The sequence below is a fragment of the Colias philodice genome, chromosome 19 (assembly GCF_061535455.1).
Source record: "Colias philodice isolate Cphi_HAF_F1 chromosome 19, ilColPhil1 Martin Lab GWU primary, whole genome shotgun sequence".
NCBI lineage: Eukaryota > Metazoa > Arthropoda > Insecta > Lepidoptera > Pieridae > Colias > Colias philodice.
In genome coordinates this window covers 6,885,310-6,900,598 of record NC_143104.1, presented here as the reverse complement: position 1 = coordinate 6,900,598, position 15,289 = coordinate 6,885,310, and the positions used below count along the sequence as shown (strand labels likewise).

The 15,289-nt window shown below is 34.5% G+C and overlaps 1 protein-coding gene and 1 long non-coding RNA gene across 5 annotated transcripts in view; both read left to right on the top strand.

Annotated features, from left to right (window-relative positions):
- LOC149480020 (uncharacterized) overlaps positions 1-12,295 on the top strand; it is a 56,047-nt gene extending 43,752 nt beyond the window's left edge. For 3 of the 4 annotated variants that reach the window (XM_089707230.1, XM_089707231.1, XM_089707233.1), the window contains 7 exons: positions 542-702; positions 2,677-2,780; positions 3,682-3,879; positions 5,809-5,941; positions 9,452-9,612; positions 10,764-10,892; positions 12,017-12,295. In XM_089707230.1, the coding sequence (XP_089563356.1) occupies positions 542-702; positions 2,677-2,780; positions 3,682-3,879; positions 5,809-5,941; positions 9,452-9,612; positions 10,764-10,892; positions 12,017-12,118 (988 nt within the window). In that variant the 3' untranslated portion in view covers positions 12,119-12,295. The remainder of the gene's footprint in view (positions 1-541; positions 703-2,676; positions 2,781-3,681; positions 3,880-5,808; positions 5,942-9,451; positions 9,613-10,763; positions 10,893-12,016) is intronic. The other variant, XM_089707232.1, reaches the window with a different exon arrangement.
- On the top strand, positions 6,265-7,539 carry LOC149480021 (uncharacterized). The gene is made up of 3 exons (XR_016317116.1): positions 6,265-6,530; positions 6,657-6,718; positions 6,793-7,539. It is a non-coding gene; the product is annotated as an uncharacterized LOC149480021 (long non-coding RNA).
- Positions 12,296-15,289: the final 2,994 nt, after the last annotated feature.

Below are 15,289 nucleotides of genomic sequence, written 5' to 3'. Positions count from 1 at the left end.
CGAAAAAAAAAAAGAAACAACTGGTCTCGTGTAGGAAGTTCCAAAATAAATATCCCCTGCAACCAGTTCATCATTGCAACGTCATACTTATAAAAACTTAAAAGTGCCGCCAATGACGTGTTATGGTTATGCTAATTAATTGCAAGTCGTGATTGTTGCGCGCCCGATTTCTCCGGTTATCTGTGGTCATTGCACCGGACATTTGACATATCGTAAATAACAGTATATAAATACTACCCTTAACCCTCGCATTTGCACGCATGTTCAAAGAAAATTCTGGGCATGAGGTGTTTCACCGAGGTAAAAAGCTCACACCACGCTCACGCACCCTAGCAAATCACTCCCTAGCCTCTTATCTCCAGAAACAAAACTCGTACCATAGAATTGCTCGTAACTTGTAAGAAAAACAAACAAACACACTTTCGCATTTATAATATTCGGAAGGATGGTTAGGATAGAAAAGATAGTACCTAAGGATGGTAAGGATAGTCAGAATAATAAGGTTTTTAGTTACAATTTTAACAAGGAACTATTTCTTCAGGCATGCAGTGAAGCCGCTCTCGGGCTCAGCGCCGTCGGTGCGGACGGCCGCGCTGGCCGGCTCCGATGAGACGACGGAGTGCAAGCAGCCCAGCAAGTCCCGCCAAAAGAAGTTCCAAAGGCACTTCCCGCAGGTCGGCCCGGAGGAACGAGTTCTTAATTGTAAGTTGGCAAATAGGTGCAAATAAGGCTGAGTCGAGTTAAAGACTGTAAACAAACTAATGGTACGAAATGTTCCTTTCTTCTAAACACGCTTTGCAGATGTTGGGCCACAAAAGTCTTTGACAGAAAAATTACATATGAAATATATACAGACAGAAAATTCGCTCACTATCGCAGGGTAATGGTCAGATTGTTTACAATTTTTATTTAGTCTCGCTGATGAAATAGATATGGAAATATATGGAAGTGTAACCCCTTAAATAATGTGATTGATTATCGGCAAATAATTTGTACACAAATGACGCAGGCCAACTTTATCTATGCGAAGGTATTTTGGGTCAAGATTACTAACTGTAAATGTATAGAAAAATAAAATTATTGATTTATTCGGGCCATGGTTGTCTGTTGTCGACAAGATCTTTAAGACTTTAAGAAGATTTACCATCTACGTAGAAGATATTATTGAAAACAACTGCATAAGTTTCGTATCTTCTCGGACCTGAAAGAGCTTAATCAATTGATTTTTAATTCATTGTTATTTGTTCACCTATTTCACCATTATACAAATAATTATCTTGGAATTAAAATATTTTCTAAATAATTTTCTTAAAATAATAATATTTTCTACATAGTTTACATCGTGTTTGACCCTCGTTTGTTTAGAATAACTTAACAAGGTCTGCAGATAAAGAAATATCATTTGTTCACAGCCCAGTATTTCGTGCTCGTAATTCAATAATTGTACATCTTATTACCATTCGTTAACCTTGTTTGTAAATTCACTTCCTCTGCTCGATTTTTTCCTAGACATATAGATATAAATATTTATTTAAAATCATAATGTGAATCATATTTAAATGTCTGTACTTGGATGTCGAAAGATAAATTTCTATTGTAGGTCGTGACTCGTGCAGTTCTATAAAGTGTAAACGTAAAATCGAATACTATAAAACACACAACATTAAAATAAAACAATGATTCTGAAATGTTTTTACTTGTTTATTGGTGTGAAATTGAAACGAATTGACGCATTGGAAACAACGTTGAAGTTACAAAAAATATACAAATATACCAATGACTTCTGGAAATTTCTTTGATATCACGTAAAAGCCAGATAAATATTGTTTGCGGTCATTATACTCGTAATACAATTCCTTCAATATTCAGACAAAAGATAGAAGGAAAATTAAAGCTCTGTACGAATTTAAAACTATTGAATACATTTTGAAATGAAAATCATGAAAGAGATTCACATTCACTATGGTAGTTTTGAGACGAACAAAAACAATAAAAACTACGTATATGTATTTATGTGCCTACACGTCATGAGGACTTCCCTTTTTTTTTACTCCAACTTTTGAAGTAAAACTTCTGTAGGCGCTTTGAGAGTAATATTTCAAGGCAGTGGCAGTACCCTCACGTCATGGAGTAAGGCCACGATTTTTTATCTTTGTATCTTTATATCTTGCCAAGGAAGTTTCACTTCTGACACGTGTGATCGGTACCCATACTCTTTTTTTATTTGTAAAATGATTGTAGTTAAAGTTTTTCTTTATTGTCCTGAATGTGTCAAGATTAATTGACACATTCAGGACTATTAAGGGGGTTCTATTAAGAAATGACATTCATACCTGTTAATTACTCAGCTTAGACTGAAGGTCGAGTTTCAAAAGCTCCTTTCACTTTTTTTGTTTATGAACTTGTTTTACATTTGTATGAATATTTTAACGCAATGAAAGCGGTGTTACGTTTGATCGTGCATGGGAAGTTTTTATTATAATTTATAGTGCATTCTTGTAAAATAACTTATTGCAGCTTTTTCTTGCTTGCAGCTTACAAGCAAGTTAAAATTACAGAATGAAAGGACACTTTCTTTTAAAATTTTCTAGAAAAGAATTGAAATTATAGATTTATATTTCTTCTCTTTTTGATTTAGAGCGTGTATAATAATTGTATGACTATTTTCTTTTCCAGATTATTCATGCGCCCTGGTTGGCGACCTCCTCTTGCAGGGCCACTTATATATAACCAAGAATTATTTCGCATTTTATTCCAATGTTTTTGGATATGTGACTAAGGTGAGTTATTCTATATATTTTGGTTCTGTATCTGTATTTTGTCGAATTTCATGCAATTTATTTTAAGCTCTTCCATCTTTAAGATTAGTAAAGTCATCAAATAATTAATAAGCGATAATAGCAATTAATGTTCAAATTAATGAATGGTCTCTTATGCAATTTCATAAAAAATAGCACATTTTGTAAAGATATGTCAAGATAATGTATTTCTAATTTATCGCAGCTATAAATTACTATCAATGTCTGATAGTTAATTGTATTAGCTAAATATTGCTTAAGATTTATAATTTACTAACTTCTGTTATTGATTTTCGTAAATCGTGTCGATTTCTACCTAGAAATTAAATTTCGCCAGTGTTTGCATGTGTCATAAAAGAGACTAACTAATGTACTAATGTAATAAAATAACTAATGTAATTCGTTGTAATATTCGCTTAATTCACTGCAGAATCATGTTTATAGACTAACAATAAACAACTAGACTAAGTAGTAAGTAGTCACCCAATCACACTTAATATTTTTCCTAAACACAACTCTGCCTTTACGCGTGTATTAATTAGGCAGAGTTCTAATCAGCGATATAATAGAATTTATACTTTACGGTCACGAAAATAAGTTGTTATTTTCTATGAATATAATATTTATTATACACTGCTGCTGCTTGGCGACCTTTTAGACGGTTGTGAGTCTTAAATACTGCCGCCGCCCTAGACAAGTGGCTTTCTATTAGCGTAAAGTTTAATAGAATAGATTATGAATGTATGAGATTGACGTTTGATTACGACGACGACGACGATTGATTATGTCAATCTCATACATTCATATTCTATTCTATTAAACTTTACGCTAATAGAAAGCCACTTGTCTAGCCCCACTGTTATAGGGTTCAAAATTGTTACAGTTACTAATACCGACGTCGTCGGTGCTCCGCATCACCAAAGAGAAGGTGGCGCGGATAATCCCGAACGCGGTGGGCGTGTGCACGCGCGACGAGCGGCACGTGTTCGGCTCGCTGCTGTCCCGCGACGCGACCTACAAGCTGATGACGCACGTGTGGAAGGCCGCGAAGGTTCCAGAGCTTGCAGTCCCGAAGCCTCAGGTACGTTAGGTTAGGGAAGTTTAGTTCGGAGTAGTTTTGAATGTTCAGGTACCATCCATCAGGTGAGATCGTTGTCAAGCGATTTCCTGTCGACCAATAAAAAAAGATTGGGTAGGTGTATTTCAGGGATGTTAGGTTGGGATTAGTTTTGAATTAACAGGTACCTTCTAGCGCATTCCATATCTTAGCTCTCCATTAGGCGAAATCGTGGTTAAGCGCCTCCCTATCGACTATGAAAAAAAGCTTGCTATTGCCACTAATGATACGGTAAAATTAGCTTCAGTTTATGGCTTTTGGTGTGGTTCCCGGAATGGAAGTGTCGAAGAGTAATGAGCTTTTGAGATCATGTGATATATTATGCAGTTTGATTAGGTTAGATTGCAAGTTTTGCTTCAATTCTCGTTTAAAAAGTGGTCAGTAGTGGCCGGGCAAAAAATGATGTACTTATCTAAGCTCATAACTTCATCTAATTTTATGCAGATCGAAAGGGACGCTTTTGTATTGAAAGAATTACCAACATCCACTAATCCGTTAACAGAAGAAATACATCTTGATTGCGGGCTGAAGCTGTAGTTTTTGTGGATGCGTTATTGTCTTGTTTTGTATATCCTTTTTTAATTATGTAAATATCTTAAGGTTTTATCTGAGTTCTAATTCTTTCTTCAGATCTTTTGTGCTAGCTTGTATAGCAATAAAATAAAAATACCTTTCAGCCTATGCTCAATGTCGCCAAATCGATTTTTAATGACACGTGATTGAACGCGTGAGAAAGCCTGCATCTTTAAGTATTTTGCGTTGCTTGTTATTTTGTCGTCTGATATTTTTTATTGTCATTACTTTAGAATTCCTGGTTAATCTTTTAAAAAACAAATATGATCTGTATAAGTCATAATAATCTGTTTTACTAAATCTCACGTTTACTCATAATTAAAAAAAAATATATTTAGTTTTAACAAGCTTGATGAACGATAATAAAATCTTCAAGTTAAGTGATGCCTGTAAATGGTAGAAATTTCCATTCCGTTAACTAAGGAATAAGGACAAAGAAGTCATTAGTTCTATACAATAATTTCATTTGTCGTTTATTTTGCACAAATAATAATTTTCGAAGAACGCGAAATAAGATTTTCTAAATAAAAACTGACTAAGTTCAAAGGTTTTTGTACGAAGATATGAATTATCTTCAACATGACAGATAAAGATAAACGTATGTCTGAAAGTCCAGTTCAAAGACTTTTCTTAAGTTTGAGTTGAAAATTTTAATGTAAACACAATTATATAGTGGAAAACTAACGTACTTTCGGACGTGATGTAAGTAAATAACTAGTCGAAAACATAAAAAAAATAATAATCTTAGGACGAATAAAGAAAAACATTATTAAACGTTATATTTCAAGACAGTAATTAACATAAGGTTTTGATAAGATCACATAATATCACGACGTTTGTTGACGTACATAGAAAACACTAGAAAGAAACATCATCGCAGTGATCATGTTTAGGAAACCATAGCAAATCGTTTTAAAGTGCTGACGCTTTTGTCCGTCACGTTGTGCGATTTTATTGATACTTTAGCCGCTTATATACGCAATTAGATTAGCGTAATACATGTTTCTAGTTGTTGTTTAAACATTACGGTAGATCTCTGAAAAATAGATTGCCGCATTGGAATTTCCTAAATTTTTTTTTCCTTGTGTATTTTGTTTGGCGAAAATAGTAAAACTAATTTTATTTTAATGTCTAATGTCAACATACTATTTTGAATTCATTTCATACTTTACAATAAAGGTGAATTTCAATGTCCCCAGATTACCAAGTGGTAATCTGGGGAGTAATTATGATTAGACGGTTAAGTAACCGTCTAATCATAATTACTGGCTATTAAACATTTCTAGGTAGGTTTTACTAATGAAAGCTCAATATTTTCAGGATTTGCGAACGTCAGAAGCGGAATTAGAAGCGTCAGAGTATTCGCCAGAGGATGACAGCAGTTCCGGTGGTGCAGACCACATCGACTCCTCGAAGCCCGTGCGACATGAACCTGAAGTTATTATGGCTGCTGGTGAGTTTAAATTAAGGTGATGAATTAATTTTTCTAACATTTACGGCCCTTTTTAAACCTTCGTAATTTTTATATTATTAAAGTTGTCGTGATGAAAATTCTTGACAAGAAAGTTCAATAGTAACACAATACGTCTACCGTTTTAGAAACATGATTCCATGATATTTTCTCGATAGAAAAAAAATACAAAGTTCTCATTGTTATTTTTTTTTAATCTCTGGCATCTTCAAAATAACAAACGTAAAGTTACGACTTTTTGGATATTAACTATAAAATATACAACCTATACGTCTACCGTGTTAGAATTTTGAAATATGCGATGGTTTTGAAATAAACAAGAAATACTTGAAATTAGCGCCTGACCAGCCAATATAGCGAGAGCCGCCCTGTACCTTCCTACCCCGATCGCTGCACGAGTCATTCCCGCTACGGCCGTCACACGGGGAACTTGTGTCGCTTGCGCAATCGTAAAAAAGGGTGACAACACGATAAGACAAAATGAGACAAATGGGGACAATAAAGAAAATAAGAAGAAGAAACATAAAGGTTAGAGGAAAAAGAATGCTTACAATTGGAACAAATTAATGAAGTAAGTTGGTTTTATTTTAAATTTGATGATAATTGTATTATAGACGATGTTTGATATGTACCCCTGTTTTAAGTACATAACGAATGTGTAAGATTTTTTCATTTATAGCATAAATAATCTTTTCAGAAATCCGGAATCCAGAAGGAAAATAAACCCACTGATTGTTCACAATGTGAACCCACTCCTTCGTAAGTACCTTTATTCAGTCAAAAATGTATGTTATCAACGCTCTACTGGTTTTATCGCATGATTCCATTTTTAGCAAAAAGCAACAAAGTGCAAAGAAATAAAAAATCATGGTGAACTTAGTGGAAGTATGGTGGACGTAATATGGAATTATGGAACAGGAGCTCGTTGGAGTAGTATTATATTTAAAAAAAATACGAAAAAATTTCAAGAATTTCTTAGTAGGTGGTAGATAAGTATGTTGTATAAAGAATTTGATGTTGATATTTATTTCATTTATACTTACTACACCTGTGCGGGAAATTGCTTAGTACTAAAACCGGTTTATATTCATATTTACATAGTAATGTGAGTTTTCATTTCGAAAAATTTTGTGTAAGTATATTAAATTGAGTTCCTGGGTGATCTGGAAACACAATTGGGCCCGGAGGATGGCGCTGCAGTCACTCCTCCTAATCACATGAACCGATTTGGATGAATATTTGTGTGCACATTTCATTGTTGTGGGATGATTGGTTGATTCGTTTTCACATTAGCTAATATTATGTATTTTTGTTGTTAGAAAGTAAACTTAATTTAATGTTTATAATACATTATTATTGGTATAAATAAGCCAGTGTTCGTCTCACATTGCTGTACCTGCCTACCTATCCTACCAGGGCCTAACTTTGTTCTGGCTATTTTATTTTGATTATTTGTAATGAATAATTACAATTATAATAGAGTGCAAAAAATAAATACATGCGTCAATATATTTTGTGTTTTTTTTAAACAATTTTTTTATTTAAAAAAATATCATTCCGACCGCGGCTTTGCCCGCGTGGAATTAGGTTATATCGTGAATCCTGTTTTATCCCACAGAATTAGCTATATTTTATCAAAATTGGTAATGTAGTCTTGACGTGATTAAGTAGCAACTAACAAAAAAATATACAAATTAACATCCAAAGTTTCGCATCAGTTTTACTGTATTAGCGATATCTTCCACTCTTGACTTTGACTGAGAAGAATTAGGGTTTATAACTTCTTTCAGAAATAGTACCTTTCATTTCTGGGCATGATGTAATATCTACGTCAGCATCAAATTCTATCTAAATCAATTCAGTAGTCCGCGTAATTAGGTACCATTTCATTTTTTCAGAGTAACAATATTTTTTGTTATTTTAAAGATTATTTATAACCTGTATTATTTTGTAATAAAGTAAACATTACGAAATAATAATAATTAATAATTATTAATAATGTCTAAGTAGTTGTTAAAAAGAAGATAATTTTGTGTTTATAAGCAAGAAAATAAAACCAATAAATCAACAATTAAATATATGTATAACAATATTATAACTGTATGACGACTCCATACATGTTTGTCCCGAGTCGGCCAGCGGCAGCGCGGCGAGTATGCAAGAATGACTTCGCGCACACCCGCGTTCGCGATAGCGAGCTATTAGACTCCGCCCGCCAAGCAGTGGATTTTTTTTTGTGTATCGTCTTAAAATAAACCAGGACTTTAATCTGTGTTAAATATAGTGTTTCAAGTTTCAACAATCTTCAATTGTTAGAGGATTAGGTAGTATTGGATAGATGTAGAACTTGTGTACAATTTGCCTGACAGGTTAAAAATATGGTAAAAAATGTTGATACAGATTTTCCTTGTTTATATATTCTTAACGATTTTAAATTTAACCTAGAAAAGTTTTATTCCTTACAAAATGACTTTATATGTCTACTTTCAACAATAAAATAATAATCGACTCAAATAATTATTAACACAACTAAGCACAACCAAAACGACCGTTACGTCCGAGAGCCCAACGGAAAGTGTCAAATCCGCTGTTCAGCTCATTTTTATAAACACCCACTCGGTTCGGGTTGCCAGTTGGGAATTAATTTATAACAATATGTTATTACTAGTTTTCCACATTTGGCACATTTGTATATCATGTGTTTTGTCCAAATGATGAACATAATATCATCAGCAAATAAAAATACATATGTATATTTGTGGTAAAAAGGTTGAAAATATCACTAAGACATAATTATAATAAGATTAGGCCTAAAACGTGGCCTTGTGGCACGCCTTACTTGCTATATCTATTACAAGAAGAGTAAGATAAAATCTCATTATTGGTGGCAATATTTATTATCCACTTTGCTGACGGTGTCTTAAATTAGATAGTAGCCGTGGTCGGTATGGCTTCTTATTCTGTTTCTCTCAAGCTTAAAAGTAAACTACTATACGAAACAAAATCAAATGCTTATGAAAAACCCAAAACTTTTTTGGAAACCATATTATTCTTTATCTATAAAAAATGTATTGTAAACATAAATAATTTCTGTGAAAACATTTCTCGAACACTTAAGATAAAGTAGAGATTAAAGTAATCCAGCGATAATTCACAATTACATATTTTTAATTATGTTGTTTATGAGGTTTGACCGTTTGAAAATGTGCTTTCAAATAAAAGATTTATGAGACACTTTTTTTGTTAGAAACCTACCTAGACCTATTTTGAAGGTTTTATCGACAGTCTGTGCAGAGATTGAGCGACTCGGGCGATAATTAGTTACATGAATTTTGTGTCGATCTCTGTGATATGTTTGACATGCAAAAAATACAATTTGAATGTCTCAAAGACGTTTTATGAAATCTAAAGTTTTTAATCTTGTTTTGTTATGCCAAATTTTCGTTGTATTTGGTATAAATGATGTTAACATGACGCGTATCGTGTCGGCAGCGAGTGCGGCGGTGATCCAGCCGGCGCTGCTGACGGGCGGGTTGGCGGCGCGGCGCGGCTCGCCCCCCGCGCACGTCGCGCTGGCGCTGCTCGCGCTGCTGCTCGCCTGCTCCGCCGCCTGCCTCGCCTACCGCCTCTACTGCGTCGCGTACCGACCGCACGTGAGTGTACCCCCTCACACACACACACACACACTTTCCACTAGCACATAATACATAATAGTAGCTAAACGCTACAGAACGGACACTCCGCCTCCCGCCAAAATTAAACACTTACCTCACCCCGCACGATCATGATAAAAATGGTCCACATTTTTCTACAAGGACGATACCAAGAAGCTTATATCTAATACACTGGAGATTTCAGTATGAACATTAACTTGTAACAAGAAAATATGACGTTGAATGACGCCTATATGTTTTTGCTAGCACACCTAACTTGCCAAGTTAGGTGTGAAAGCGATAAAAAAACATACAGGCGTCATTCAACGTCATATTATCTTGTTACAAGTTAATGTTCATACTGAAATTTCCAGTGTATTAGATATAAGCTTCTTGATGTCCCCCCTCACACACACACACGCACACACACACACACTTCCCAGTTCCCACTAGTGTAACGCAACATGTAACGATACATGATCTTGTTGATAGGATACCGATACCGATACCGATATTTGTAGTTAATAATCGGCGATACCGATATCGATGACTTGGTAGATAAATAGATAATTAATTATGCACTTATTATGCATAAAAGTTACTTACATTTAACAGAGAATCCAATTTAAATTGCATATTAAAAAAAATGCTACCAAAAACAAAGAAAACATTTATTTTAGTATTATTATACAAAGTCAGTTAAAGTATTACAGAATTAAATGTTCAGAAAAAAAGTGTCCGCGCGCGGGCGGCCTCCCGCCTCGTTCATTCGGCGCGTTTTTTGAAATGTTTGATTTCGATATCGGTTGTTTTATAATTGGCGATACCGATAGGCCAATTATATCGGCCGATGTACCGGTATCGGTATCGTTAGGGCGGCCGTACAGGGACCGCTTCAACCAATTGAGACCGACGGTTAAAAGCCGCGACCCCGCGGTGATTTATGGACATTAACTGCCGTACACGGACTGCTCGAGCCATCGCGACCGCTCAAGCCGTCAACTGCGCGGCTTGTAGCGACAACTCGAGCAGTCAACGACCGACCGCTCGAGCAGTCCGTGTACATCGCTCGGCCGTTAACTGCTCGAGCCGCCCGTGTATGGCCGCTCATCGCTACTAGCCACTAAATCCCGCTAACACGCCGGTTGCAGGACGCTACTGGGGGGCTGTCGGGCGAGGAGCTGTACGGCGAGCTGGTGCGGTGGCGCGCGAGGCTGCACGGCCGCGCGGCCAACGAGCTGCACGCCTTCCTCACCACCAACCTGCTGCTGCTCACCAAGGTATACCCACATAATTTAAACTAATACTAATATATGACCGCCTCCTTGGTACAGTGGTTGACGCGTGAGCACAGAATACATAATAGTAGCTAAACGCTACAGAACGGACACTCTCCGCCGCCCGCCAAAATTAAACACTTACCTCAACCCACACGATCGTGATTAAAATGGGCCATATTTTTCTGCAAGGACGATACGCAACGAAGATTGACAACATTAATCAAATTGACTTAAAGTAATTTTATTATTTTGGATTTGTGATTTTTTTACGCTAGTCAAAAATGTGCCAACCATAAAACGTTAACACACACATTTGCAGTCTCTACAGTGTGACTGTCAAAACGATAATTTTGTATGGAGTGTCCGGGGTGTGTCGTGAGCATAACACCGAGGCGTCCTGGGTTCGATTCCCGGTGGAGACGAAGAAAAAAAAATGTCTCGGTCTGGCAGGACATAGAAGGCTGATCACCTACTTGTCCCTAAAGAAAATCGATCAGTGAATCAGATGTATAATGCATTTGCCCCTTATAAAAAATGAAGTCCCATGTCCCCTAGTGGGGACTAGGGGACATGGGACTTCATTTTTTTCACTAAAGACTAGGACTAACATTCGAATGGCACAATTCGACTGACATTAAACACGATTCAAAGTTAATTAAAACTTAAGTTCTACCAATAATATTCCAATGATACAAATCTACTACGATTAAGAATGGTTAAAAAAAGGAATGGGTACGATTAAGTGGTATAACACTAACATTCTTCTCATTCTAACACTTCATTATACAATTTAACTGATATTAATAATAGTTCACATACCAACGTAATACCCCTCACATTCTATTGACACTATTTATCCGAACCTAAACAAATTATAACAGTAACTCAAACCAATAGTATACTACTACACACCGACTGACATTAATAAAAGTTCAAACTCTTAACAACATATTATTACCGCTACACAATTCGACTGACATTGATACTTAACAGTTAAACCCCAAACCCATATTTACCTTTTAGAAAAGTAAGAGCAGTTATAAGAAAAGCTATGATTTGATTAATCTTAATACGACATAATATATACTTTTATTTTTACTCATTCATATTTTAATATTTTTCAGGTCAGAGAATCCTTAGAAGCGCTGTCCGGTGTAATACTAACGGATATGGCGGAAGGCGGGGCCAACGTTAATGATGTGCCCAACGAGACGCTGTTCAGTTAGCGAGTGAGTGAGTGAGTGAGTGAGTGGGTGAGTGAATGAGTCAGTGAATGAGTGATTGACGGCCAGTGAGTGAGTGATCAGTGAGATTTAGTGATATTGAACGTACGACTCGATTCGTTTGGAGCTGCTGGTACTTTGGAGTAAGTTGTTAATGTATTTTCTTTGAGAAATGGTTTATCTAGGAAGATGGTTCAATATCTTTTGAACATGTTGTAAAAAAAATTAAATTTGTTTTAATTAAATATGTTTTTTTTACAATGTAACAGTAATTATAAGTTAACTAAATTACAAGTGTTTTTTTGATGTACATGTATTTATATTAATAGACTATTATCAAAGGTATCAGCAGTGCACAGTTGAATTGCTGTGATCCAACAAGTTACATAGATTTCTATATTAGAATTTCATTTGATAACATTTATTTTTGTTTTAGCGTATCCAAAGAGCGGCTTTTGTGATTACTTTGTATATACCAGTTGATGCCTATGAGGCGATGCTAGGTCACAGTGTCAGACACGTATTAGTTAAGCGTTAAATAATATCAGTCTTTGAGAAATATTGCAATTTCTAACATTTCTGAACAAAGGAAAAAGCACCCATAAGTCTATGTGTTAGGGTCGGTTTTAGTTTGACTCTTCGTTAAAATCCTCTATAAGATACAGTAAAATTAACGTACTTTTCGTAACTACTAGTTTTAAAGAAATCATTAAAATAAGACGGTATCACATCATTTTTAATTTAGTAAAATTTGGATACATTGTAATTTAAAAGAGATTATGTAGCCAATGTGTAGTTAATACAATATTATAATTGCTTGCTTAATTTATTACGCATTTCCAAAAGTAGTTATAATTTTGTAGTTTCGTTTACATTCACGTGGAGTGATGTTGTGTGATAATTTCTAAATTGGTGCTAGTTGTTGTTAAGATCACGGAAACATTCCTCTGTTGAGATAGTACATGTTGAAGGTACATTTATTTTTATTGTAATCTGCGCAATGAAATAGAGATGAGATGTACTAAAATTGATTAAAACTGTTTGTGAAAGGGTTTGAAAAATGAAAATGCTTATAAATATTTTTACTATACTTCTAAGGGCTGATTTTTCAATCCTTGGTTAAAACTTATTCGTCGAATAATGTATAAAACTACAATTTTAAAAACGTATTCTAATTGCCCGTATTTGACAATTTACGTGACATTTTAATATTATCGTGTAATACTTTATTGGACGGATAAGTTTTATCCAAGCATTGAAAAATCGGCCCTATATCAAATAACAATGACATACAGTGCGACACAAAAGAGATGAAAATAAATGAGGGCGCCACCGTCGCTCATATAGCAACACTGATACTGCGATGCAAGCGATCTTGATACTATAGAATAAAAATCCAAAAATCTATATATATAATCTAAAATAAATACCGCGATTTAAACCGTTATAATTGTTTCATTGTAGCAATAGTGTAAATTTAAGACAAAAATACATTAGTATTTTAATTGACCTACCTAGGTCAAATTTTACTTAAATGTATTTGGAATTAGTTATTTTATAAAAATCGGTCAAGTGCTTAGACTACAGAGGCGCACATAGAATCAAACATACAAACAAACAAGCATACATGCAGCTCAAACACATTACCCTCTTTCTGGGTCCGTCGGGTAGAAAAAAACAAGGCGATTTGAAAACCACATATTTTTATTTTTTTTGTAGATAAATTTTGTACATTAATATAATTCATCAAAATCTAAATATTCTACTCCTTCAAAGGACTGATCATCACTCTGTTTCGAAGTACTGGCAAGAGGGTACGGGGCATCTTCAGTATCTGTAAATATGATACAGTAAATATGATTTTTTTTCTTATGGTTTGATTGATTAATATTGATAGATAGCTGTATGAAAACAGTTATCACTATACTATGTAGTTAAATCTAAACTAGGTACTTTATTTGAGGCTGGTTGGATTGGATATAACTTCTTGACTCAAATTGTGCTGGTCGCACTATAAAAACTAGTTTTTGTTTACATACAAATAACCTCAAATTAAATTGCGAAAACGTAATAATCGCCATACATACATATACATTAAACACTCGTCACTAATGGAATATTCTATTTTACGTAGTACTGAGCAAAAATAAATGGAATCTCACCGGTATATTCTGCTGTACGTTTGTAAACGTTTTCCAAATCATTCAATAAATTTCCAGCTTGAAATTCGGACAAACACCGAATAAAAACTTTATACACCACATCACGGACACCGCTACGTTTAACCTTTTTCCTGATGTCTCCTTTTTTATTTAAATTTCTTGTTCTAAATAACAATTTTATCTCAATAATTCTCCACTTCACGAAAAAAACAACAAATTTTTATTCAACTTGACAGCTACATTGCCAATTCAGGGTTGCCAGGTAATGAAAAACGAATTAGTTCCAAAATAATTAATTTCATCTCTTTTATGTCGTACTATACTAACATTATAACACATAGAGCGGGACTCTTTGATATATCTACATGAACTCGTAAATTTTCTGGCATCAATTATTGATTGTATGGAAAATAATAAAATCAATTATAGTGTTTATTTCATCTCTATTTCTTTGCAAAGAGAATGTTTTGTAGCAATGTACCTTAAGAGAGGATAAAATAAATATATCAACATTAATAAAGGTACGTCGCTACAATAAGGTACTTGCCAAAAACTTGATTTTATTTCAAGGCACTCAACATTTTCAATATTTCTGTTACACATAAATATCGCTAATAAATAATTATATTATGTATTTTCATGTATGTTGTAATTTATTATTCTAGTCTTTAGTGAAGCTCAAGTTGTCAATATGAAGTTATTTTGTGTACTTACACATAAGTGGAGCTTTGATTAGTGAATAAAAAGTATCCGGCTACCTTATTTCATTTTGTTATAGTGCTATCTTTGTCTGTTATTCTCTATTCGAAATATGTGCGACAGAGAGAACGCTAAAGATGGCCGATTTTATTTGTCAAATGTCGGATATTACCAAACTATATTTTTGGATTGAATAAGTTTTTATCGTATATTTCCTGGAGTGTTAGGATCCTCACTCTATGGATGTTGAATTATTATGTTTTAGTACAAATTGATATGGTATTAGCTATTCATTTTTAGCCCTCTTTCGACC